Source organism: Schistocerca piceifrons, chromosome X, assembly GCF_021461385.2.
Source record: "Schistocerca piceifrons isolate TAMUIC-IGC-003096 chromosome X, iqSchPice1.1, whole genome shotgun sequence".
In the NCBI taxonomy this organism is placed as follows: Eukaryota; Metazoa; Arthropoda; class Insecta; order Orthoptera; family Acrididae; genus Schistocerca; species Schistocerca piceifrons.
The window spans coordinates 391,077,734-391,103,985 of NC_060149.1; the positions used below are offsets into that span (position 1 = coordinate 391,077,734).

At 42.9% G+C, this 26,252-nt stretch overlaps 1 protein-coding gene across 1 annotated transcript in view; it reads left to right on the forward strand.

Annotated features, from left to right (window-relative positions):
* The first annotated feature begins 10,814 nt into the window (after positions 1–10,814).
* LOC124722379 (electron transfer flavoprotein subunit beta-like) overlaps positions 10,815–26,252 on the forward strand; it is a 184,835-nt gene continuing 169,397 nt past the window's right edge. Inside the window, exon 1 of the mRNA XM_047247553.1 lies at positions 10,815–11,228. Coding sequence (XP_047103509.1) covers positions 10,815–11,228 — 414 coding nt within the window. The remainder of the gene's footprint in view (positions 11,229–26,252) is intronic.

The following is a 26,252-nucleotide window of genomic DNA, read 5'->3' on the forward strand; positions in this document are numbered from 1 at the left end:
CAAAAAGATTTCAACTGATTAACAGCCATCATCGGTCCTTTCAACGAATATGTGACCTGATTAGTAACACTGACTTAAGCAGAGGTCAAACATGAACTTTATGTTTGACCTCTGCTTAAGACAATGTTACTACTCAGGTCACATATTCGTTGAAAGCACCGATGCTGTTAATCAGCTGAAATCGATTTACAAAAGTAAATAAATAAAACATGATTTTGCGACTGGTTGTTGCTTGTTTGGTAATTTTAATTATAAGAATGCAGTAAATGAAACAAGCAGAAAGCAATACAAACGTCTCAAAAATGAGATCGACAGGAAGTGCAAAACGGCTAAGCAGGGATGGCGAGAGGACAAATTTAAGGATGTAGAGGCATATATCACTAGGGGTAAGATAGATACTGCCTACAGAAAAATTAAAGGAACCTATGGAGAAAAAAGAACCACTTGTATGAATATCATGAGCTCACATGGAAAACCAGTTCTAAGCAAAACAGGGAAAGCAGAAAGGTTGATGGAGTATATAGAGGGTGTATACAAGCGAGATGTACTTGAGGGAAATTCTATGGAAATGGAAGAGGACGTAGGTGAAGATGAAATGGGAGATATGATACTGAGTGAAGAATTTGACGGAGCACTGAAAGACCTGAGTCGAAACAAGGCCACGGGAGTAGACAACATTCTATTAGAATTACTGATAGCCTTGGGAGTGCCAACTCTCACAGAATTATATCAGCTGGTGAGCAAGATGCATGAGACAGGCGAATTCCAATCCCAGAAAAAGCACATGTTGACAGATGTGAAAATTACCGAACTATTAGCTTAATCAGTCACAGTTGCAAAATACTGACACGAATTCTTTACAGACGAATGGAAAAACTGGCAGAAGCCAGAAATTTGGAGTAGGAATTAAAATCCATGGAGAAGAAATAAAAACTTTGAGGTTTGCCGATGACACTGTAATTTTGTCAGAGACAGCAAAGGACCTGGGAGAGCAGTTGAACGGAATGGACAGTGTCTTATAAGGTGGAAATAAGCTGAACGTCAACAAAAGCAAACCCAGGATAATGGAATGTAGTCTAATTAAATCAAATGACACTGAAGAAATTAGATTAGGAAATGAGACACTTAAAGTAGTAGATGAGTTTCGCTATTTGAGGAGCAAAATAACTGATGATGGTCGAAGTAGAGAGGATATAAAATGTAGACTGACAATGACAAGAAAAGTGTTTCTGAAGAAGAGAAATTTGTTAATATCGTGTATAGATTTAAGTGTCAGGAAGTCTTTTCTAAAAGTATTTGTGTGGTGTGTAGCGATGTGTGGAAGTGAAACATGGACGATAAGTAGTTTAGACAAGAAGAGAATAGAAGCTTTCGAAATTTAGCGCTACAGAAGAATGCTGAAGGTTAGATGGGTAGATCACGTAACTAATGAGGAGGTACTGGATATTACTGGGGAGAAGAGGAATTTGTGGCACAACTTGACTAGAAGAAGGGATCGGTTGGTAGGACATGTTCTGAGGCATCAAGAGATCACCCATTTAGTACTGGAGGGCAGCGTGGAGGGTAAAAATCGAGAGGGAGACCAAGAGATGAATACATCAAGCAGATTCAGAAGGATGTAGGGTGCAGTTGTTACCTGGAGATGAAGAGATTTGCACAGGTAGAGTTTGTACATGGAGAGCTGCATCAAACCAGACTCCGGACTGAAGACCACAACAACAACAACAACAACAACAACAACAAGCCATCAGGGCCCCTCGACAGTGTATGTCTCCCTGATGGTTGAGAGGCTCTCCTCCTGGTGCTTTCCCCACACCCACATATTCTACAGCGATCCCAGCAGCGATCCCAGTGGCCCCTGAGGTTTGAGATTGCACCACACAATGTGTATCAAAACCTATGCGTCTTGAAGCCATATCATCTCAACCAGAGGCAGCAGCTCACCCTGGGACATAGCCTGCCTCCTTGATGCCTTCATACCCTCACAGTATACCGACAGGATGATTCTTCAGCAGAATTGTGGTGGTTTTATCCACCACATGCCCTGTTTTCTGCTTTGCCCTTCAGGAAACTTGATTCCAGCAATACCCCTGCCCTTTGTGGCTACTAGGGATGTTCTAAGATCAGTGCCGATTATGATAGTGTATCAGGTAGAGTTTGTACATATGTTCTGAACTCAGTATATAGCGAACTTGTGCCTCACGATACAACTTTGGAGGCTGTTGCTGTTCAGGTAAGGGCATTTCAGGATTTTACCATGCGTAATGTTTATCTCCCTCTCAATTATGGAATGCCTCAGAACGTACTGTCTGCATCCCCCCCCCTCCCCCCCCATATTTCCTAATCTTCCGTGATTTCAATGCCTATAACTCTTTGTGGGATGGAACCACGATAACTGGCAGTGGTAAAAACACTGAAAACTTATTGGCACATCTTGACCTGTGTCTCTTACATACTGGTATCTTCACACACTTTTGTGTGGCACATCGAAAGTTACTCAGCCCATGATCTTCCTATGTTCAGCCCTGGTCTCCTCCCATCCATCCACTGGAGAGTCCATGACAATCTGTGTGGTAGCGACCACTTCCCAGTCTTCCTGTCCCTCCCTCACATTAATCCCCTGGGCACACGCCTAGATAGGCCCTCCGCAATGCTGACTGGAATGTTTTCACCTCCACTGTCGTTCTGAGCTCCCCACTAAATGGAGGTGTTGACGAGGCTGTCCAGAATGCAGCGGCAACCATTCTATTGGCAGCCGACTTTGCGACCCCTATTCTTCCGGATTCTCCCATCGGTGGTCTTTGGTAATCGCCAAGGCCACTGGAGATCGTACGCTGCCTCTCCAATGTCATAAGCAGCATTAGTCAATCGAGCATCTCATTGCCTTTAAATGGCTCCATGCCCAGGTCTGCCACTTAATAAAACAACGGAAGCAAGAATGCTGGGAACGGTAGGTTTAAAACATAGGACCACATATGCCTCCTTCGCAGGTTTGGGCGAAGATTAGATGCTTCTGTGGATACAAGTCCTCTGCAGGTGTACTTGCTATTTCCTTGAACAGTGATCTTTTCGCTGACCTAGATGACGTAGCTGAACGTTTTGCTTTGTGTTATGCTCGAGCCTTTACGTCTGAGAGCTGACTGTCGTGTCCATAAACAGCAGGTTGAGTGATTGCACTAATGTTTCACTACATGCCACGTAGAGCCTTATAATGCTCCGTTCAGTGACTGGGAACTCTTCATTGCCCTAGCCCTTTGTCGCAATACAGCCCCAGAACCAGACCACATCCAGAACCTCTCCTGCGAACCTTGCAGAACTAGCACTCCTGGAAGAAAGGACATTGCGAAAACATAGCTTAGCCACAGCCTGAGGTACGTTTCCAGAATGAGATTTTCACTCTGCAGTGGAGTGTCCGCTGATATGAAACTTCTTGGCAGATTATGTAGCTCAGATGGTAGAGCACTTGCCCGCTAAAGGCAAAGGTCCCGAGTTGAAGTCTCGGTCCGGCACACAGTTTTAATCTGTCAGGAAGTTTCATATCGGCGCACACTCCGCAGCATAGTGAAAATCTCATTCTGGAAACGTCCCCCAGGCTGTGGCTAAGCCATGTCTCCGCAATATCGTTTCTTCCAGGAGTGCTAGTACTGCAAGGTTCGCAGGAGAGCTTCTGTGAAGTTTGGAAGGTAGGAGACGAGGTACTGGCAGATGCAAAGCTGTGAGGACGGGGCGTGAGTCGTACTTTGGTAGCTCAGATGGTAGAGCACTTGCCCACAAAACGCAAAGGTCCCGAGTTCGAGTCTCGGTCCGGCACATAGTTTTAATCTGCTAGGGAGTATCATATCGGCGCACACTCCGCTGCAGACTGAAAATCTCATTCTGGAATTCTGGACGTGTGAGGTGTCGTATTGTCCTGCTGGAAGTACCCAATTCCGTCGGAATGCACAATGGACATGAATGGATGCAGGTGATAAGACAGAGATGCTTACGTACGTGTCACCTGTCAGAGTCGTATCTAGACATATCAGGTGTCTCGTATCACTCCAACTGCACACGCCCCGCACCATTACAGAGCCTCTACCAGTTTGAACAGTTCCCTGGATTCATGAGGTTCCATCTGCTCGATACATTTTGAATCGAGACTCGTCCGACCAGGCAACTTGTTTCCAGTCATCAACAGTCCAATGTCGGTGTTGACGGGTCGAGGCGAAGCGTAAAGCTTTGTGTCGTGCAGTCATCAAGGCTACACGAGTGGGCCTTCGGCTCCGAAAGCCCATATCGATGATGTATCGTTGAATGGTTCGCACGCTGACACGTGTTGATGGCCCAGCATTGAAATCTGCAGCAATTTGCGGAAGGGTTGCACTTTTGTCACGTTGAACGATTATCATCAGTCGCCGTTGGTCCCGTTCTTGCAGGATCTTTTTCCGGCCGCACCGACGTCGGAGATTTGATGTTTTGGAGGATTCCTGTTATTCAAAGGACACTCATAATATGGTCGTACGGGAAAATCCCCACTTCATTGCTACCTCTGGGATGCTGTGTCCCATCGCTCGTGCACTGACTATAACACGACGTTCAAACTCACTTAAGTCTTGATAACCTCAGGAACCGATCTAACAACTGCACCAGACACTTGTTGTCTCATATAGGCGTTTCCGAGCGCAGCTCCGTGTTCTGTTTACATATTTGAATATGCACGCCGGTACCAGTTTCTTTGGCGCTTCAGTGTATAATGAAACTTTCACTGAGCTGGGAACTGCTTCAGGTTCATGACTCGTCACACGATATGACCCCTGGTCCTTATTCGATTAATGAACAGATGATCCAAAGTCTTACTGTTACTCACAGCCTCCGTCTACTTGGGATCTTCAACCGTATTTGTCTAGAACGTGTTTTCCCTTCACAATGGCGAGACAGTATCATCGACTGTCTTTTGCTCTTAATCGGCTTGGCAGAGGGACAGACAGGAATGTCGTTTCTCTCACCACAGACGAGCCCTGGGAAACCACTTGTCTTGTTTCTCTGGCATCAATATTGCTTTCAGTACCTGGATTTTACCACTCCTACATGCTTCCGTAAACCAATTAAATTTCCGGACGACGTCACTAGCTCCTGATAAACTACCTCTTGGCGCATGAGCTGATGATCTCGTTGTTTACTCCCTCAATTCCCAACGGACCGACTGCTCTAACAGACCATAATATGGTTCAAATGGCTCTGAGCACTATGGGACTTAACATCTGTGGTCATCAGTCGCCTAGAACTTAGAACTACTTAAACCTAACTAACCTAAGAACATCACACACATCCATGCCCGAGGCAGGATTCGAACCTGCGACCGTAGCGGTCACGCGTTTCCAGACTGAGACCATAACAGGCGTCTTTATTTGTGACCATACTTTTCCAATTCACTGCATAGAACTTATTCACTTCGCCCGTTGAAATGCTCTGGTAAGTATGTACCGTCCTGGAATGAAATTCTGGGGGATCGGAAACTCCGCGGCCTGCTGAGTAACACTGGAAAAGAACTGAAATACTGCATATCTTTCGTCGATAATATCGGCGAATACAATACGCGATTGTGGCTCCACTTATAGTATTAATAAAGATCTAATGACTCATTCAATGCGTTCTGTAGTAGAATATATTCCAGGAATAACTTATATTATGTATTATTCATAGTAGCTGATTGGTTGGAAAACCGAGGCTTGGGATTTATACCAAAGTCCAACGCAAAATTTTTCCTAATAATAAACGTGCACATGAATAACGTCAGCTTGAATTGTGGTTTGCTAAGGTAATAATAATCGTCATTAGGTAAACTGGTTTCGTGTGATAAGTGATTTTGAATAGTCCTTGGATAATTATTGGCCGTAGCCGGACATGGTGATTAAGGTTCACATAAATGGTGACGTGTCACATATTGTGCGGTGAAGCAGTCTTCGGGCATGAACTACCCATGGACTACTGAAAATGACGGCTCAGTCAGAACAGATGGTTTTTTCACTGAAGATTTTCCACAAGCATTAAATTGCAACAAACTTTATTCTCAGCCGGCCTCCTCGTATTTAAAAGCCTAATAAAACTGACCTCAAAACCAGGGAAGGTAATACTAAACGTCACACAGTGTCATGGGGCTGCAAAGGCGATGCGACAATAGGAGATTGCATAGTGTGAATATACAGTCTGTGAACGTTCCCCCAATGGCAACAATAAACAGCCCAGGTATCTACCAATAATGAGTGCAAGTAAACGTAACCAATTCTATCGCGCACATCAAGTTCCCTATTTGCATCTTAACGAGCAATAAAGGAGGAACGAAAATAAGAAGCAAGAAAGAAAGGAAAAACGAAGGAGACTGTGTCATACTGACAACAAGATTATTACAAACTGAGGGAAATATCCAATTGGATAGGGCTAAGGGAAGAAATGGACTATGGTGTTTTCAGAGGAACCTTTCCATCATTTACCTTCTGTAATTTATAGAAACCTCTGAAAATGTGTGTCTTTATAGACGGACGGTGATTTTGAAGCCTGGATAACCAGCGTGCCATCTGTTTCGGTTAGTAGGGAATATAATTGATGTCACAGTGTAGCCTCCTTGTTTTTAGCTCACAGATCTGAGAAGTCTGTAGGACTCCAATCAGGGCGGATCAACAGAACACATTTGGAGTATCCAATGATTTTCTTCATTTGAGAAACGTAATGATACAAGCGTGTCTAACGATTCTTAATAAAATTGTAGGCCGCGAGGGGTAGCAGCGTGGTTTCGGGCGTCTTGTCACGGTCCGCGCGGCTCCCGCTGTCGGAGGTGCGAGTCCTCCCTCGGGCATGGGTGTGTGTGTTGTCCATAGTGTAAGTTAGTTTAAGTTAGATTAAGTAGTGTGTAAGCTTAGGGAACGATGACCTAAGCAGTTTGGTCCCATAAGATCTTACCACAAATTTTACAGTAAAAATGTATGTGACATGAGACATAAATGCTTCTTGACTCATTGTCAATTTGACTGACGGATAAGCGGAAGAAACTGATGCTTACACTATCGTACATCTGAATGTACATCTATTTATGCTCTTTGCACCACTATGAGGTGCATAACAGTAGTTATTTTTTTATAGTAGGTGAGAATTCTGTAACTGGAGGGCAGTGTACCTAGGAACAAATGATACTTCTTTGTCGGTGTGTTCATTTACTGAATTCTATGGTCTTTAAAATTCTGTATTTTTTAAAACTAGTTATATTACTTGCGGACGGTTAAGCCATACTTAATCGACTGTGCAACATCTTGTACCTTGAAACGGAAGGAGGTCTTCTGCCGTGGAACATATGATGTTTGCAAATGAACCTGAGTTTCTTTAACATATTAACAAATTTACCTTTCTAGAAAGTGGAAATTTGTGTTAGTTTCAATAGATTTTATTTCAAAATATATTCAGCTGGTTTTCCATAGTGTTTCTATGTAATTTTATTTCTATTACTGTTTATTGGTGTGTAGTAGAGTTATAAAATAACAGATAAACTACTAAATATGGTACTGAAAAGATTTCCTCGATTGGAATACTTTTTAAATTTCATAGGAATATTTGTTCGCAGTTTCATGATCATACTGTGATATTTCGAAAACTCTTGCTTTTACGTAGTAAGTTTTGTTATTTCAGAAAAAGGCTCCAGCACACAAAAGTGAATGCTATCATTTAAAAATGGAATATGGAAGTATATGGAGCTACTATTACAGGGATGGCTAGAAACGAAAGTCTGAAAGTGCTGCAAGGTACGAAACTACCCCAATCATCTATTCAGCATTTTTCCTGTTCCATTCACGGATGCAGCGTGCATTCATGATTTACGCCCTGAAGGACTGTTCTTGAAGTTTTATAAGCAGTTACCCTCGAGATGTACTGCGCCTTTCTTAGAGTGCCTGCCAATTAAGATTTTTCACCATTTCTATTACAATCTACCATCAAAAAAGCCTATAAACAGTCAAATTAGCCGTCTTTGTACAGATCTGATCTCACCTGTTAGTTGCCCCTGATTGTGTGTCATGCACTTCAGCAGTATTGATTTACTTGCTTTGCGAGGGTTTTGTACACAGTCTAGTTTGCGCGTTATTCCGCATTTATCTATAGTAAGGCTTAGTTGCAAGCATTTGCACCACACCGAATTTAGTCGAGGCTGAGATAACAATCGAAATCCTGTAACATTTCCTGGCGCACAGCACGCGTTGTATCGGTCTACATCGATGACTCTCCATCCAGGATAATGTGCTGCTTCCTGCTTGTTAGAAGATTTGTAATCTTGTAGCAGACTCACTAAATATGCCGTCAGCGTAATACCTAACCAAAATATTTTCGAATGTTTAGAAACACCTAAGCACCTGACAGTGATCTGTCAACAGCCGACAAGTTAAATTTTTATTGATACAGATCTGTATCAATAAAATATTTGTAGACGTTCGAAAAGATTTTGATTGGGTATTAAACTGACAGTATATTTAATGGGTTTGTTACGAGATTAAAAACTTCCTGACGTACAGGAAGCAGCACATTGTCCTGGGTGCACAGTCATCTCTAAAGAACTCTTACAAGCTGTTGTACTGAGACAACTGTATCACTTACAGCTACAGAAAAGAAGCAAAGTTGAAACTGCATCAGTTGTCTTATCACAAAAGGATAAATAGTCTCATAGCTGTGATGAAATACACTATCGGAAAAAATGCAACACCATGAAGGACTGCGTTCATGAGGAATGGGGTATAATACACGGTTAAAATGGTTAAAATGGCTCTGAGCACTATGGGAATTAACTTCTGAGGTCATCAGTCCCCTAGAACTTAGAACTACTTAAACCTAACTAACCTAAGGACATCACACACATCCATGCCAGAGGCAGGATTCGAACTTGCGACCGCAGCGTTCGCGCGGTTCCAGACTGAACCGCTCGGCCACTCCGGCCGGCTATAATACACGGTTAAGTCACATTAATGTGACCAACGGCTATATTCGACGTCAACGTACAATAACCACTCACAGACAGCTGGTAGCAGCACTAACAGTGGAAGAGTATGTAAAGTATGTCGAGAGCATGCAGAAAGCAGTGCAGTCGTTGTTGCAATGAGGATACGGAGGTTGATCACATTGGTATCCCACCGCTGTCCGGGGCGTCTCCAGACACGTCTTGGGCCTACAATCTGATTGACTGGAGTTTCTGTCTTCTGTGATGAGTCCCCCTCCGAACTGAGCTCCGATGACCAGCGATGACGTGTCTGGAGACACCCGTGACAGCGGTGGGATACTAATCTTGCTGTCGCTCGCTATACGGCCAGACAACTAGCCGTGAAGGTCCGGGGTGCCATTTCATTTCATAGCAGGGCCCCTTTGGTTGTCATACGCGGCACCCTTGCAGCACGACGGTACGTCGACGATATTCCTCATCCTGTTTTGTTGCTCTTTGTGGCAAGTCATCCTGGGCTTACAAATCAGCAAGAAAATCCCCGCCCGCACACGGGCACATGCTTGCCAAACCCTACCTTGTCCGGCAAGGTTGCCGGATCTCTCCCCAATAGAGAACATTTGGAGCAGTCCGCCTCGGTAGCTGCGCAGTCAACGCGTAAATTGCTAGCCGAAAGGGCCCGGGTTCGATTCACGGCCGGATAGGAGATTTTCTTCGCTCGGTGGACTGGGTGTTATGTTGTCCTCACATATCAATCAACGCCAAGCCGAATAACTGCCTGCACAATGGCCAGAGGTGGACCAACGCGTTATTGACTTGCCCAGTTTGAAAAGTTCTTTCTCTTGAATAAATCTTCCACTTATCCTGACATTGTAATCATTTGTTTGTCTGTACATGCACGTCATATTTACCAGTTTCCAACCCATACGGATAATTCCTTCGTGATGCGTCGTTTTCCCTTTTTCTCCTCTTAGTCTGCATTAGGCTCGACTGGATGTTAACCCTAATTCTGCTTGCTTGGATCTGTGAGAATAGTAGCTTAAATGACAGCTCTTCACATAGTTCTAATCTGGAGACGGGCAGGATTACAAAGTTTCAGACCATTCCGATTGTGAAGTAGTATTTCAGCCATAAACCAGAAATACACCTTCCCTTCTGTTAAAAGCGACTGCGAAGGAGAACTGAAAACAGAACCATTGAAGTAAATCGGTCAAAAATTTTTCCAATTTTTTTCTAAAATTGTTTCCCATTTATATCCTATATACAGGGAGTTTCACTAAATGTGTTCGCCTCTGTAAGTTACGAAGTAATAGGCAACGGAAATATTTATTGTGGTAGGTCACCATAAGAAACGTTACACTGTCTGCAGAGCTATGAACATAGTTTATTGTGTTATTATCCAAAGAGTTACGGCAAAAAGATACAATTTTTTTAAATGGAACAATAGTTGTTTGTATCATGCACTAGAATCAGTAACACCAGCTGTGTATACATCAATTTAAATTACATTCCTATCATTTTTAGTTTGGGACCTACAACCCTTCAAAATTACAGGGACAGATACCACCACTGTGTGGTGGGTGATGGATGTTCTGGCGGTGGGAAGTTGATTTAAATGAGATGTTCAAACGTGTGTCCATGTTCCTGAATGCACAATGCAATGCACCTTCTAAAGGATCTGCGGACGAGATGTAACATCGCCGGTGTCACGGAGCAACATGCGTTCTCGATGCACAGCTCTTCACATAGTTCTAATCTGGAGACGGGCGGAACATCTGTGAGAGGCGTGCTAAAACAGTGAGCAGTGGTGAGGAGCTTTGGGGTTAAAGGTTTTAAGTCCTTAAGTAGTTGGTACTTTTGCAATAAAATGGCACGAGTTTTGGTTGGTGTGAAGCGCGTTATAGATTATGCTGTTAAGATTCGTGTGAAACCAGATAAAACAGGCGTTGTTACAGATGGAGTCAAACACTCCATGAATCCATTTGATGAAATCGCCGTGGAGGAGGCGGTTCGAATGAAAGAAAAAAAATTAGCCTCAGAAATAGTTGCTGTTTCTTGTGGACCAGCCCAAGCGCAAGAAACCTTGAGAACTGCTCTTGCGATGGGAGTGGACCGTGGTATCCACGTTGAAATCTCAGGTCCTGAATATGAGACCCTGCAACCCATTCATGTGTCCCAGATTCTTGCCAAAATTGCAAAAGATGAGAAAGCTGATCTAGTTATTGTTGGAAAACAGGCAATTGATGATGACTCAAACCACCGTTTTAGATCATCTGGGGATGTGGGCTCAGTGACATAAACAAGATCCTTTAGATGTTCCCACAAAAAGAAATCTAATGGTGTTAAGTCGGGCGACCTTGTGGGCCATGAATGAGGACCATGGCGCCCCAACCACCTTCTTGCAACCCTGTTGTTTAGTTCTTCCACAACAACACGCGCAGAATGGGCTGGGTAACCATCGTGCTGCATCCACATATGGACTCTCGTGTGTAGACTCACATGTTCAAGGAGACCACCCGCACTGTCGACTATAAACGCGCGATATAACTCACCTGTAAGTGTACATGGGAAGTAGTGTGGACCGATGATTTCATCCCTAAGGATCCCACACTATACATTAATAGACCACCTTCGTTGACTGTCGACAGGTCATACCAACCGAGGATTGTCTGTGGCACCAGGAGTGCACGTTGTGGCGATTCACTGCACCGTATTTTGTGAACGTGGACTCAACAGAGAACATAACACCTTGTAAAAACTCCAGCGTAAAATTACGCATGGCCCATTCACAGAATGTAACTCTCACACGGAAATCGTTACCATGCAGCTCCTGGGTCAGTGACAGGCGGTACAGGTGAAACCTGTGGCCGTGTACTATATGCCACACAGATGTGAGACTGAACCCAGCGACTGCAGCAACTCTGCTTGTAAGCTGACACGAGGATCGTGGTATACTGCAGCTAAAACAAACACCTCCGTCTCCTCACTTCTTGCATTTCTTCGTCTGTTACTGTAACGCATTACCAAGCTGCCTGTTTCCCGAAGTCGTTGTTCGGCACGTAAGAACGTTATGACTGCCGGAACTCTTCACCTAGGATATCTCACGGCGTACGCCATGATTGCTTCAGTGGCACCGTGTCGGCACACGCCGAGCATCAGCAGCATGTCAACATACTCGTTGTTCGCGTATGTCATCTTCATCCGACGTCAGTAACTGTGGTATATTGAGCCCCGTTTGTCTGTGTGGCTCAAACTGTCGGGTATACGGCTGTGTGCGGCGACAGTCGGCAGTCTAACAGCGCATCGACGAAGCTACTCGCTCCGTAACACCAGCTACGTTACAGTTCGGTCGCACCACATTTAGATGGCGCATTGCGTTATGCGCAGCGTGTGTGGTATCTGCCCCTGAAACTTTGAAGGGCTGTAGCTTCCAAACTAAAAGTGATAAGAATGTAATTTAAATTGATGTATACAGAGCTGGTGTTACTGATTCCAGCGCATGATAGAAACAACTAGTGTTCCATTTAAAAAATGTAATCTTTTTTCGCAGTCATAGACTGCGCGGCTGGTCCCGGCGGAGGTTCGAGTCCTCCCTCGGGCATGGTTGTGTGTGTTTGTCCCTAGGGTAATTTAGGTTAAGTAGTGTGTAAGCTTAGGGACTGATGACCTTAGCAGTTAAGTCCCATAAAATTTCACATACATTTGAACAATTGAACATTTTATCGTTTTTTCTATAACTGTTTGGTTAATAACACAATAAACTATGTTCATAGCTCCGCAGACAGTGTAATGTTTCTTATGTTGACGTACCAAAATAAATATTTACGTTGTCTATCACTTCGTAACTTACAGAGGCAAACACATTTAGTGAAACACCCTATATACCCTTATACCACCTGTATCAGGAAAGTATATAGCTAATGTCCATCTGGAAGTTTATTAGAGAATCGTGTAAATATCTGAAATAAATCGGTGAAGAAATTTTCGAGATTTTTGCTAAAAAGCGTTTCCCCGTTATACAGGGTGAGTCACCTAACGTTACCGCTGGATATATTTCGTAAACCACATCAAATACTGACGAACCGATTCCACAGACCGAACGTGAGGAGAGGGGCTAGTGTAATTGTTTAATACAAACCATACAAAAATGCACGGAAGTATGTTTTTTAACACAAACCTACGTTTTTTTAAATGGAACCACGTTAGTTTTGTTAGAACATCTGAACATATAAACAAATACGTAATCAGTGCCGTTTGTTACATTGTAAAATGTTAAGTACATCCGGAGATATTGTAACCTAAAGTTGACTCTTGAAACCTCCGACGTTCAGTTGCGTGTTGTAACAAACACGGGCAACGGTCGGCGAGCAGCATCTGCAGGGACATGTTTACGATGACGACCGTGTTTACGAGTGTGGCTGTAGTGCACTGCTGTGGTTTGGTCTAGTGTCGCAGTGTCCGCATGTAGCGCTTGCTGCTATTGTTATTCTGCATTCGTCTCCTCATGCAGACTAACTGTAGTACACCGTGTTACCAGACGTCTGTGATAGTGTAGTGTTGTAGGAACTGTGACCATGGTGTATTCGAACTCTGAAAAGGCGGAGATGATACTCATTTATGGCGAGTGTCGTCGAAATGCAGCTGAAGCCTGCAGGGTGTATGCAGAACGGTACCCGGACGGAGAGCATCCAACGTGCCGCACATTGCAAAACATCTACCGCCAACTGTATGCAACAGGTATGGTCGTAGCACGCAAACGGGTCCGTAACAGGTCCGTCATAGGAGAAGCGGGTGCAGTTGGTGTGTTAGCTGCTGTTGCCATGAACCCACACATGAGTACACGGGAGATTGCGAGAGCCGGTGGACTGAGTCAAAGTAGTGTCATGCGCATACTGCATCGTCACCGCTTTCACCCGTTTCATGTGTCGCTACATCAGCAATTACATCGTGATGACTTTAATCATCGAGTGCAATTCTGTCAACGGGCATTAACAGAGAATGCGTTGCAGTTCTACCTGTTTACCGATGAAGCGGGTTTCACAAACCACGGGGCAGTGAATCTACGGAACATGCATTACTGGTCCGTGGACAATCCTCGCTGGCTCAGACAGGTAGAGCGACAGCGACCGTGGACTGTAAATGTATGGAGCGGAATCATTGGCGACCACCTCATTGGTCCTCACTTCATTGCAGGGGCCCAAACAGCTGCAACATACATCACGTTTCTACAGAATGATCTGCCAAAGTTGCTCGAAAATCTCCCACTGGAAACGCGTCGACGTATGTGGTATCAGAATGATGGTGCACCTGCACATTCCGCAATTAACATTAGGCTGACCCTTGACGGGATGTTCGACGGGCGTTTCATAGGACGTGGAGGACGCATAAATTGGCCAGCCCGTTCTCCTGATCTTACACCTCTGGACTTCTTTCTGTGGGGTACGTTAAAGGAGAATGTGTACTGTGATGTGCCTACAACCCCAGAGGATATGAAACAACGTATTGTGGCAGCCTGCGGTGACATTACACCAGATGTACTGCTGCCTGTACGACATTCATTACGCCAGAGATTGCAATTGTGTGCAGCAAATGAGGGCCACCACATTGAACATCTATTGGCCTGACATGTCGGGACACACTCTATTCCACTCCGTAATTGAAAACAGAAACCACGTGTGTACGTGTACCTCACCCCTCATGGTAATGTACATGTGCGTCAGTGAAAAAGACCAGTAAAAAGGCGTTAGCATGTGGACGTAATGTGCTGTTCCAGTCTCTTCTGTACCTAAGGTCCATCACCGTTCCCTTTGGATCCCTACGTAATTCGGTGCTGTCCGATACACACGATCGAACAGCGGAGGAGTGGTACTCAAGCGTCAACTTTAGGTTACAATATCTCCGGATGTAATTAACATTTTACAGTACAACAAACGGCACTGATTACGTATTTGCTTATATGTTCAGATGCGCTAACGAAACTAACGGGGTTCCATTTAAAAAAACGTAGGTTTGTGTAAAAAACATACTTTCGTGCATTTTTTAATGGTTTGTATTAAACAATTACACTAGCCCCTCTCCTCACGTTCGGTCTGTGGAATCGATTCGTCAGTATTTGATGTGGTTTACGAAATATATCCAGCGGTAACGTTAGGTGACTCAGCCTGTACATACATTAAAATACAGGGTGTTTCAAAAATGACCGGTATATTTGAAACGGTAATAAAAACTAAACGAGCAGCGATAGAAATACACCGTTTGTTGCGATATGCTTGGGACAACAGTACATTTTCAGGCAGACAAACTTTCGAAATTACAGTAGTTACAATTGTCAACAACAGATGGCGCTGCGGTCTGGGAAACTCTATAGTACGATATTTTCCACATATCCACCATGCGTAGCAATAATATGGCGTAGTCTCTGAATGAAATTACCCGAAACCTTTGACAACGTGTCTGGCAGAATGGCTTCACATGCGGATGAGATGTACTGCTTCAGCTGTTCAATTGTTTCTGGATTCTGGCGGTACACCTGGTCTTTCAAGTGTCCCCACAGAAAGAAGTCACAGGGGTTCATGTCTGGGGATTAGGGAGGCCAATCCACGCCGCCTCCTGTATGTTTCGGATAGCCCAAAGCAATCACACGATCATCGAAATATTCATTCAGGAAATTAAAGACGTCGGCCGTGCGATGTGGCCGGGCACCATCTTGCATAAACCACGAGGTGTTCGCAGTGTCGTCTAAGGCAGTTTGTACCGCCACAAATTCACGAAGAATGTCCAGATAGCGTGATGCAGTAATCGTTTCGGATCTGAAAAATGGGCCAATGATTCCTTTGGAAGAAATGGCGGCCCAGACCAGTACTTTTTGAGGATGCAGGGACGATGGGACTGCAACATGGGGCTTTTCGGTTCCCCATATGCGCCAGTTCTGTTTATTGACGAAGCCGTCATGCATATCGCCGTCATCAATCCTGTGCACTATATCGTTGGCGAATGTCTCTCGTGCAGCAATGGTAGCAGCGCTGAGGGGTTGCCGCGTTTGAATTTTGTATGGATAGAGGTGTAAACTCTGGCGCATGAGACGATACGTGGACGTTGGCGTCATTTGGACCGCAGCTGCAACATGGCGAACGGAAACCCGAGGCCGCTGTTGGATCACCTGCTGCACTAGCTGCGCGTTGCCCTCTGTGGTTGCCGTACGCGGTCGCCCTACCTTTCCAGCACGTTCATCCGTCACGTTCCCAGTCCGTTGAAATTTTTCAAACAGATCCTTTATTGAATCGCTTTTCGGTCCTTTGGTTACATTAAACCTCCGTTGAAAACTTCGTCTTGTTGCAACAACACTGTGTTCTAGGCGGTGGTATTCCAACACCAGAAAAATCCTCTGTTCTAAGGAATAAACCATGTTGTCCACAGCACACTTGCACGTTGTGAACAGCACACGCTTACAGCAGAAAGACGACGTACAGAATGGCGCACCCACAGACTGCGTTGTCTTCTATATCTTTCACATCACTTGCAGCGCCATCTGTTGTTGAAAATTGTAACTACTGTAATTTCGAAAGTTTGTCCGCCTGAAAATGTACTGTTGTCCCAAGCATATTGCAACAAACGGTGTATTTCTATCGCTGCTCGTTTAGTTTTTATTGCCGTTTCAAATATACCGGTCATTTTTGAAACACCCTGTATATAGTCTATGCCTATCTAAGTGATTATCAGAGCTCGTGTAAAAATCTGAAGTAAATCGGTGAAGAAATTTTTGAGATTTGTTTCTAATAACTTTCCCTCTTAATATATTATTGTACATACATTTATATAGTATATACGTTAAAAATATGTAGCTTGTGTTTGTCCGAGAGCTTATGTAAAAATTTAAAAAATCGGTCTAGAAATTTTCGAGATTTTTGGTAATAAAATTTCCCATTTACACTATATATATGTTTTTATATATCATATATACTAAAAATATATGCCTATATCCGTCTGGACGTTTATTAGAGTATAGTGCAAAAATCAAGACAACTCGCTGTTTAAAGTTGTTGCTAAAAATATCGAGATCTTTCCCGATTTAATTCAGATTTTTACACGATACTCTAATAAACATATCGACGGATATGGCTACATATTTTTAATATATATGGTATATAAAAACATATATACTGTATAAATGGGAATTTTACTACCAAAAATGGTGTAATGCAATTTTATATCGGTAACGAGTGTGGAACGTTGTTCTCGCTCGAGTCTACGACGATGGCGGCTATGTATCTAAACGCAGGGTGCTGGTGCAAAATCACAACGACAGCAGCAGCACTTGAAAATAGCAAATCACTGATCACATGATATAAATGGCAGTGATTGTAAACAGGCAACGTACAAAATGGAATTGTCTTTTTATAAATCATCAGAAAGGGGACATATTAAGAAGCAGATCAACTGAGGCAAGTTTTTGAACCTATAGGGATGGACCTTTTTTATGAATTTTTCGCCACTTATGTTTTTCGATTGATACTATAATTGCACATTTACATGTGCCTCTGTTACAAATGGGAATAACAGATCTACAAACATAATCACAAAGCCAGTATCATTACTGGTTTATGGTGAGAGAAAGGCTTTTTTTTAACAGTGTACCTTTAGTTACAATAGTGGGGAGTTGGACCCAACAGACGTACTCAACAGCAATTTCTTTCGTGCCTCTCCGTAGTACATCTCTTTAAGCAACTGCAGCGTGTGACGTTACTGGCCATATTGTTTCCCACGCGAACAGCGACCCTAATGTAATGCAAGCCAAGGATTCACAGTCTGAAAAATGTTCTTCACTTAACGATTTATTGTGCAGCATTTGCGCGGGAGAGGAAACAAATATACGAGAAGTTGCAACGACAAAAAAAACATTCCTCGCTCTGTACTCTTCTTGTTGCCGGAGGTTTACGAATGCCATATCTTCTGGAAAACACGTCTTGCTAGCTAGTTTTAAAGTTAATTACTTGAGTAAACAGAGCCATTTGCATTCGTGTGTGGTTAACCAGCTTCACCAGCGAGCAGACACTCAGCACTCAGCAAGCGCTCCTGCGGGCTTCCCAAGACACAAAAAGAAAGTTAATATAAGAAATTACCAAACAAGGTAACATTAACACTAGCTACACGTGCTGTTATTTGCTGATCTGAGCTTTGGTACTCTGCAACTACAGAGCAGTGAAGGCACGCGGATTCCATTGTAAAGATCACACATGCCATTTCACATTCATCATGTGCAACATTTCGTCGCTCATTAGCTATTTGCGGTATTTCCGACAGAAATCCAACGGTAACTGAATAACGCTGCTTAATGTGTAAATTCGGTACTCCATACATTCTCTAATCATAATGCTGTTGAAAAAAAAATGGCTCTGATCACTATGGGACTCAACTTCTGAGGTCACCAGTCCCCTAGAACTTAGAACTACTTAAACCTAACTGACCTAAGGACATCACACACACCCATGCCCGAGGCAGAATTCGAACCTGCGATTGTAGCGGTCGCGCGGTTCCAGACTGTAGCGCCTAGAACCGCTCGGCCACACTGGCCGGCTGCTGTTGAAAGCTGACGCTTTTCTTGAACCAACCACAAGCGTCCATAAATGAACATGAGCATTGTTCGTGCCATGATATATAACACCGAACAGAAAATGTGACTTATGCACAACACGATTAGATTTTTGACTCGTAATAAGGAGATGTCAAAGCTTACGCAACGCGCAACAACAGGGGAAAGTTACTCGGTTGTGATACCATTTGAACATTGGATCTGTAGTGGGAACTTTACTCTCCACGCTACATGAACTCAAAGTGTGATAAAGTGCACTTTGTGTGTCGAACTAGCTCCAGTAACGTACAGTCATGCTCAAAAGTATCCGAACTACCTGAATTGCAGTTCGCCTGATTCGCATACAACACACATAACGCAGCTGTCTAGCAGGTCCTCTAATCGCTCCTTGGTACAGTCGTTTGACTATTGAAAATGGTTCCAACAAGTCGCCACTAGAAAATACTGCTCTGTATCGCAATAACTCAAGATGTAAAAAATACTACGATACTACAAATACCAGGGAACACCTTATCACAGGTAAGACTGTCCTTAAGGCTTGTAAGCTCACATTTATTACAATAAATGACGTACCTGAAATGTTACCACTCTCATTATTACGTCAGATAGGTAATGCACGTAGTAAGTTCGTCGTATTCATGATTTCCTCTTCAAAGTAACGTACCGTACTTATTATTTAACGCAAAATGACATTAAAAATTTAAATTGTTCACGAGCAGCTAGTTGACAATATGTATTAACTTCAAATGATACGACGAACCGTCTCGTTCTGCATAGGGATTCAAACTCAGGTCATGCAGTCAAAGCAAAGATTTCGTGACAGACGGAAACTAACAGTCATTCCTGATTAGGCATACAGAGAGTGATATACCTCGATTTTAGACAGTATCAGTTAGCAAATACCAACTTTAAATTACATAACGCAAACATTTTTAACGGACGCGAATTCCTACCCAGCACCTATTGTCCCTGTTAACGAACTACGAGAGATGTTAAATATTGCTTCTTAACAAGTAACTTATTTGAAATGCCGTGAGGTAAAGCTTTGCGTTGGACAGGGATTCGAACCCAGAACCTAATAAGATAGATATCGAAGCACAATCAGCTGTGACATATCTGATTTTCTCAGCAGTAGCTAGATGTTTTAATTGAAATGACGAGACTAAACATTAATTTTTTCCTTCCCCGGACTCCAACCCGGCACCTATCGCTGTTATATTCTAGAGAAAACAAACGTTAAATATGGGTTTGTTGCACAAGCAGCGACATGTGAGCATGTTTGAACTAGAAATCATATGACGAAGAGGTCAGTGATGACTGGGAATAGAGCTCCACACATATCGTTGTTGACTACATACAAAGAGACGTCAGCTACCGAATTTTTCTCCACCAGCAGCTCGGAATAACATCTTGAACTTACAGTGATCTCGCAAATAGTTCTGTGTCTCACTGGGAGTCTAAAACGTCAAATATCGTTAGTGTTGACAACGAATGAAAATACATTAAATATCGCAATTATTATCCACCAGCAGATAGGTGTTCTCATGCTAGAGCTTGATAAAACATAATGAAATCTTTAGTGCCGGGTCAGGATTCGAACCCATTCACGAGCAATATGTGGAGATTGTGGTGTCACCGCCAGACACCACACTTGCTAGGTGGTAGCTTTAAATCGGCCGCGGTCCATTAGTACATGTCGGACCCGCGTGTCGCCACTTTCAGTGATAGCAGACCGAGCGCCACCACACGGCAGGTCTAGAGAGACGTACCAGCACTCGCCCCAGTTGTACGGACGACGTAGCTAGCGATGCACGCTGACGAAGCCTCGCTCATTTGCAGAGCAGATAGTTAGAATAGCCTTCAGCTAAGTCAATGGCTACGACGTAGCAAGGCGCCATTAGCCTTAGATAGCTTGTATCTAAAGAGTCTCGCTTGTATCGCCACAATCTCCAGATGTACAACAAGGATGGATTAAAGTTAAGTATTCCAGAAGCTACGTACTTTTCTTTATAGCATTCATTACGTATCCTGTTTCAGACCTCACTCCATCCTTCGTGATATTATAGCGTGCATTGCGGTCCCCTCAAACCACACTGTGTCGGCACTTCTGTCGACACATCATAGATGTTGAGGAATGTGGAGTTTTGAACAAACAACAAACTGTAGCCGAGCTGTATTGTCACGAGGGGATCAAATTCCGCGTTAAGGGTGGTCTGAGTTGCATTCCCAGTCCAGAACCTATTTTATCGACATACAGAAGCTCAGATAAAAGATGGAATAAGTGTTCTGTGAGCCTACATAGCGTTTGTTTCGCCACTAGAAATAAATAACTAGTATAAGAAAGGTTACTGGTGATAGAGTTTCTACATGTCGCCAGTCGAGACTTTACTGTGGCTCAACTTAATGTCTACTTGGTAGAGAAGGAATATCATTCTTAATGTGAATTTCAGACCACAATGCCATTACATGTTCTTCACTTGGTGTAGCTAGAAGAGAATGAAATCTGTCTCTCCCTATCTAAAACCATTGACCAAAGTTGGAATCGAACCCAGACCAGACATACGAACCTATCATCAGCCCAACAGACCACCCAATCCTCTTCTCAGTGGCTCATTTTTCTATCATAACGCCGTTGTACCACACTGGCTGAGAATTCTGACACACAGGCTCCCTGTATCAATTTGCACATGTTCGGTAAATTCATTTACTTGGTTGGCCGAATCACCATGAACTAGCTGCCTCGGCTACCCAGTGCATGCATTCATCTTTATTTTGTAATCACAAAAATAAAATCACGTAACTGGCACCAACACAGAACTGCCAACAGTGTAGGATGCAGAAATTAAAATGGGAAGTGTTCCTTTCCACTTGAGCTACTCTATTGCGCTATCGGTTTGTTGAAAACGTCGTGGAGTGCAAAAGAAAAGGTATAACTTTTTGTCTCTCATAAGTATTGAGCTGGCGATATGCATTATCCCACAGCGCTGTGGAATGCAGAAGTTGTGGGGGAACTGTTGATGACTTCTGGAGCTGTTATAGCTACATGTCAGCTAGTGGGGTAATGGTAAGTATCGCGCACGGTAGGTAAGATGTCGCGTGTTCGAGTACATTCACTGCTATATTTTTTACAACGCAATTCTGCTGTATGCTAAAATTATCAATCTAATGGTACTTGTAACATAATTTCCTTCACTTCTCATCCCAAAATAGTCGTATGTGGAAAAACGGCTAACTTCTGCGACATTTTGTTCATTTCAGGTTTAATAGACGGCCAGACAGTAGATGCATCTCGAAACTTTTGTATTATGTATGGGTAGAGCGCATCGTGCCAAAATACGTCGGAAAAGTATTTTCTACATTAGCTGTCGTCTGGTAGTGGCATTTTATTCTTCTTCAGACCTTGTTTGACAGCTTTTCTCAGAACAAGTTTTCTACATGCATATAATCAATAAACTGCATGTGCATTTTCAGACTGTTATAGATGACATCAGAGATTTCGCATATATCGTTGATGATTAATTTCTCTCTCATGTTTACTATTGTTTTAACAACATTAAAGGAAACCTTACTAAAATTGTGAACTGTATTATAAAAAATGAAATAAAACTACCCACGATAACCTTACAACGAAGGTATGTTTTAATAACACTTACTATCTGTACACAAGCGTGCCTCTATCGTCACGAATTGGTAAAATACTACTCACTTCGATTTTGATTGGGTCTGTGTTTAATTGGTATGCTGTGTCATACTCAAGAGGTATGCAAATGTGGCATTTCATAAATAAAGTTATGCATTCCTAGAAACCCAAAATTTGTTTGTCAGCAGCGGAAAGAGATGTTACCTGTTGTGCAGCATTGTACGTTTTTCGCCATTGCACTATAAGCTGAAAGTGTTTTCTTGCGATTTCCTTATCGATGTTTGATCTGACTGCTTGTAGCTCTTTCACAGAGGGGATAAAAACGCTACACTCAGTGAGACTGGAACTGTGAACCATATCAGACACCTTTTCACAGGTCCTCACGTTACCACAGAACTGGCGAAGAAGTATATGTCCCAGCTTCCTCTTACGAGAGCAATAGTGGCTAGAACTCGTAAGCCGCTATGTGAAGGACACGATTAGTTGCGATTTCCACCTGCAACGACTTTCCTGGGCTGAAAACAGTAAATTTACAATCTTTTGTTACACCTCAAGCGATAATAACTCAGATTATTCAATGGAAATGACAGGTAAAAATCAAGTGAACTTTGAGGCTTAATTCCGTGCACACCAGGAAGTAACTCGTCGATCACAGAGTTGCCAAACATACATTGCCTTGTTGCCAAATCTCAGTTACAATACCAGCAGGAAGAAGACGAACCGATGTGATCTTACAGCGGGCTGGGAAGTGACCATAGCTGGTGTCTCCAAGTCGCGGCTGCTACGGTCTGGAATACGTAATGCGTCTGATTCGCATTTCTGTAACTGGGTTTAGGGACTGGAGCGTAGTTACTAATAATACTCAGAACTGACTGCATACTAAGCATCATAAATCAGTAACTCTCACAGTTGTTTTTATATTTCTTTCGTAAGTGTACTCAAAACTAATAAATTCATTCACAGACGTTTTCGTGTCTCGCCAATAGTCGAGCACAACAAACAAATAAAAAAAAAAGAATGTGTGTGTGTGTGTGTGTGTGTGTGTGTGTGTGTGTGTGTGTGTGTGATGCCAAAAGGTAAAGAGATCTTACTGCCTTCCGATATACGTCGCTGTCAGTTCTTCCATATGATTTCGTCGACATGACCTGTTTCAAGTTGTGTATGACAGACAATGATTTAGAAAATCAAATGTTTTCCTTTGCAATAAACAGAAAGATTTTCATTCTAAACTATCGAAGTACAAAATTTCCGCAATATTGGCTCAAATTTAATATTCGCTCCTATAATGCAGGGAAGTATTTCACAGTTGCAAAACTCGCATCTGAGTGATTGACCTTACACTTAGTCGCTGACCATAAATTCTAGCTCAGAGTGACACCAGTTTAAGTAACATAATGTAGCAAAGACTGTTTGCCAGTGATCTTTCTCACTGGGAAATACACAATTCACTCATTGGGCTCCATAAGTACACTGTGACAGTAATTTCTGTGTGTATGCAATGCATATGGATTAGAGTTTAGTGGTGCTCTCTCTTCCACTTCGGAATACAATATGCCTGACCTAAACTAGCCGTTTGTCATTACACGCCCTGGGCAGTGCAAAATCATACTGACAATAGTAATGTGCTTATACTGACAACCTGACTGTTCGTTTTACCCGATTTTGTAATAATTTAAATAAAACAACATGACCTTTTAGTGGGAGACATTTCGTCCCTCTTTTCCTTCTGTGAAATTTGTCAGTAAGCTTTTTGCCTTTCAGCCAGCGAAATGCTGCAGAGTACGGCCGGTAAATGATTCACAAACCACGATTTAGTGGCGTTAAGACGATTTCTTTAAACAATGTCGTAGCTGAAGGAATTTAGTTTCGTCCTAAATCATCACAAGCAGCAACGTTCACAGACATCTCAAATAGGAAAAAGCTCATTATCCAGGTACGAAGGTTGTAAAACAAACCTCTCACAGTTTGTGTCAGGTTGATCTTTTCGTCTGATAGCACTGCGTAAGTACTTTGTCTATGAAATATCACAAGTAGTGTTCCTGTATCTGTGGGAATCATTGGTTGAAAACGAGTTTGACACCAATGGGTACAGTACTGCTAAATATTCAAAATGATTATCAACCTAATTCTGAGTTCATCCGCAAACTGAGGCGAATTTATGATATTGAAGCTAGACTGTGTATCCTTGTCTTCCTTGAGTGGGAATTGGAAGGCATTTACACAAACGTATACAATACTATGAATACTTCGAATGCTATAGTTAACGTTGCTCTCATAAACTACTTTTGTTTTTTAATTCTTCTGGATCTTCAGCGTGCAATATGTGTTGTAGATACAGCCTTAGAGCAATAAATTGGCCGCCGAGTCGTTTACGTAAGTGGGCAATACAGTTGTGCTCCTCTCAGAATCCTATGTCCGGCAATATGCTCGATCTGGCAACATTGTAGACTACGGCACATCCCAGAGGAAGTCTTGACTTCAGTCTTAGTACTTTATTCTTGACTACGACCGTAGTCTTGAGGTAAACCGCGAGACTAGCTAATGCGACGTCTGGTAACTAAAAGGACACGTCGACAAAGTTTTTATCGCCCCTTTCCTTTCGGTGCTGAAGGTATGAGTGTAATTCAAGAGAATCTACAATAGATTTCGCTTTCTGTCACACTGGTAATAATAGTTTGGTCCAACAACGTTTTAGCGAAAGATTTCTTTGCCGACCATCTGCCTCTGAACACCGCGTGCGTCTGAGTTCTCTGGGACCCGTTTCCTGCCTACCGGCAAGGGCTGAGGCACTACATTGTCTCGCCTTTTGCCGACAACGTCTGCTCCACTCCGCACTCTCGACCAAGTAAAATGCTTTAATGTTGTTGAGCGGTGACCCATAAAATCTTTCTACGATTTGTGTTTCACTCTTGATAGCAAAGGAGGCACAAAACCGTTTTTGTTTGATGATTATTTTATTATACTAGAATGCAATACATTAATGTGGCACAGAATTAATTTCATTGTTTCTGATCCAGTGCACTACCATTAAAGCGTCACATTCTGTACTTTTTCCTTTCACGGGAGGTTCCCCAAATAATTTATTATTGTCATGGATTCATATGTGCTAGTCAAGGCACAGAGAGTAAATGCAATGTAATGTGTTTGGTTTCTTTCTTTGATTCTCTATGGTAAATGGATGCAAAACATTGTGTCAGTACCTATCAGATCCTGCTCTGTAGCTACTCAGGCAAATTGCTTGTTTTGAGGTCTATACCTTAATTAATGGAGAAGTGAACGCTGTTCACAAGTGATATTTAAAATATTCAATTGGATTTAAGGCGCCAAAATTGCCCGTATTTGAAGCTACCCAGAGAAAAAGTAAGTTGCTAGAGCCACTGTTAGCAAATGTCTGCAGGGGGCTCCTAATTGCTACTGTGGAAATTTAGCATAGAGGCCCTATAGTAATCAAGAGGTTCATTTCCTTCATACTTATCACCCTGGCATGTGAGTCTTAAGTGAAGACTGATATTGAAATTCGTGTCGCTGATGGTCGATTGGAATTTCTTCAGTGACGCTGGTCTTGCGAAGCAGCTTGGCAGTCACAAAGCCAGGATCAATGACCATTAACACAACTTACTGAGTCGAACTACCAAGAGGATTTGATGTGTAAAGGCTTTCTTCCGATTTCGATACAGAATTTTTTCTGGAAATTCGCAGCTCCATAAAATATATCAGAAAAAAAGCTCGCACACAGTGGCCTCTACCAAGCTTGCTTCTACTTAGCCATTTAATAGTCTCGCGTTTTTTCACCGTGACTAATTTTGTAAGCTAAGCACATCACCTGTTACAGTACACTCCTGGGGCTGGGAAATGTGGCCACAATGGTCTGGTGGGACGAACTATCACAGGTGCAATGCATGGGTTCAGGCATTTACTTTTAAGAGGCACAAACAGATTTACTTTACCCCCGGTAACATCAAGAGAAAGATGTTATAATCCAGAATCCGCATTAAACATCACGTTCCTTCATTACCAACTGGGCAGAGCCGGTTTACGTTGGGAAATGACATAGCGGAAATCTAGGTAAACAGAAA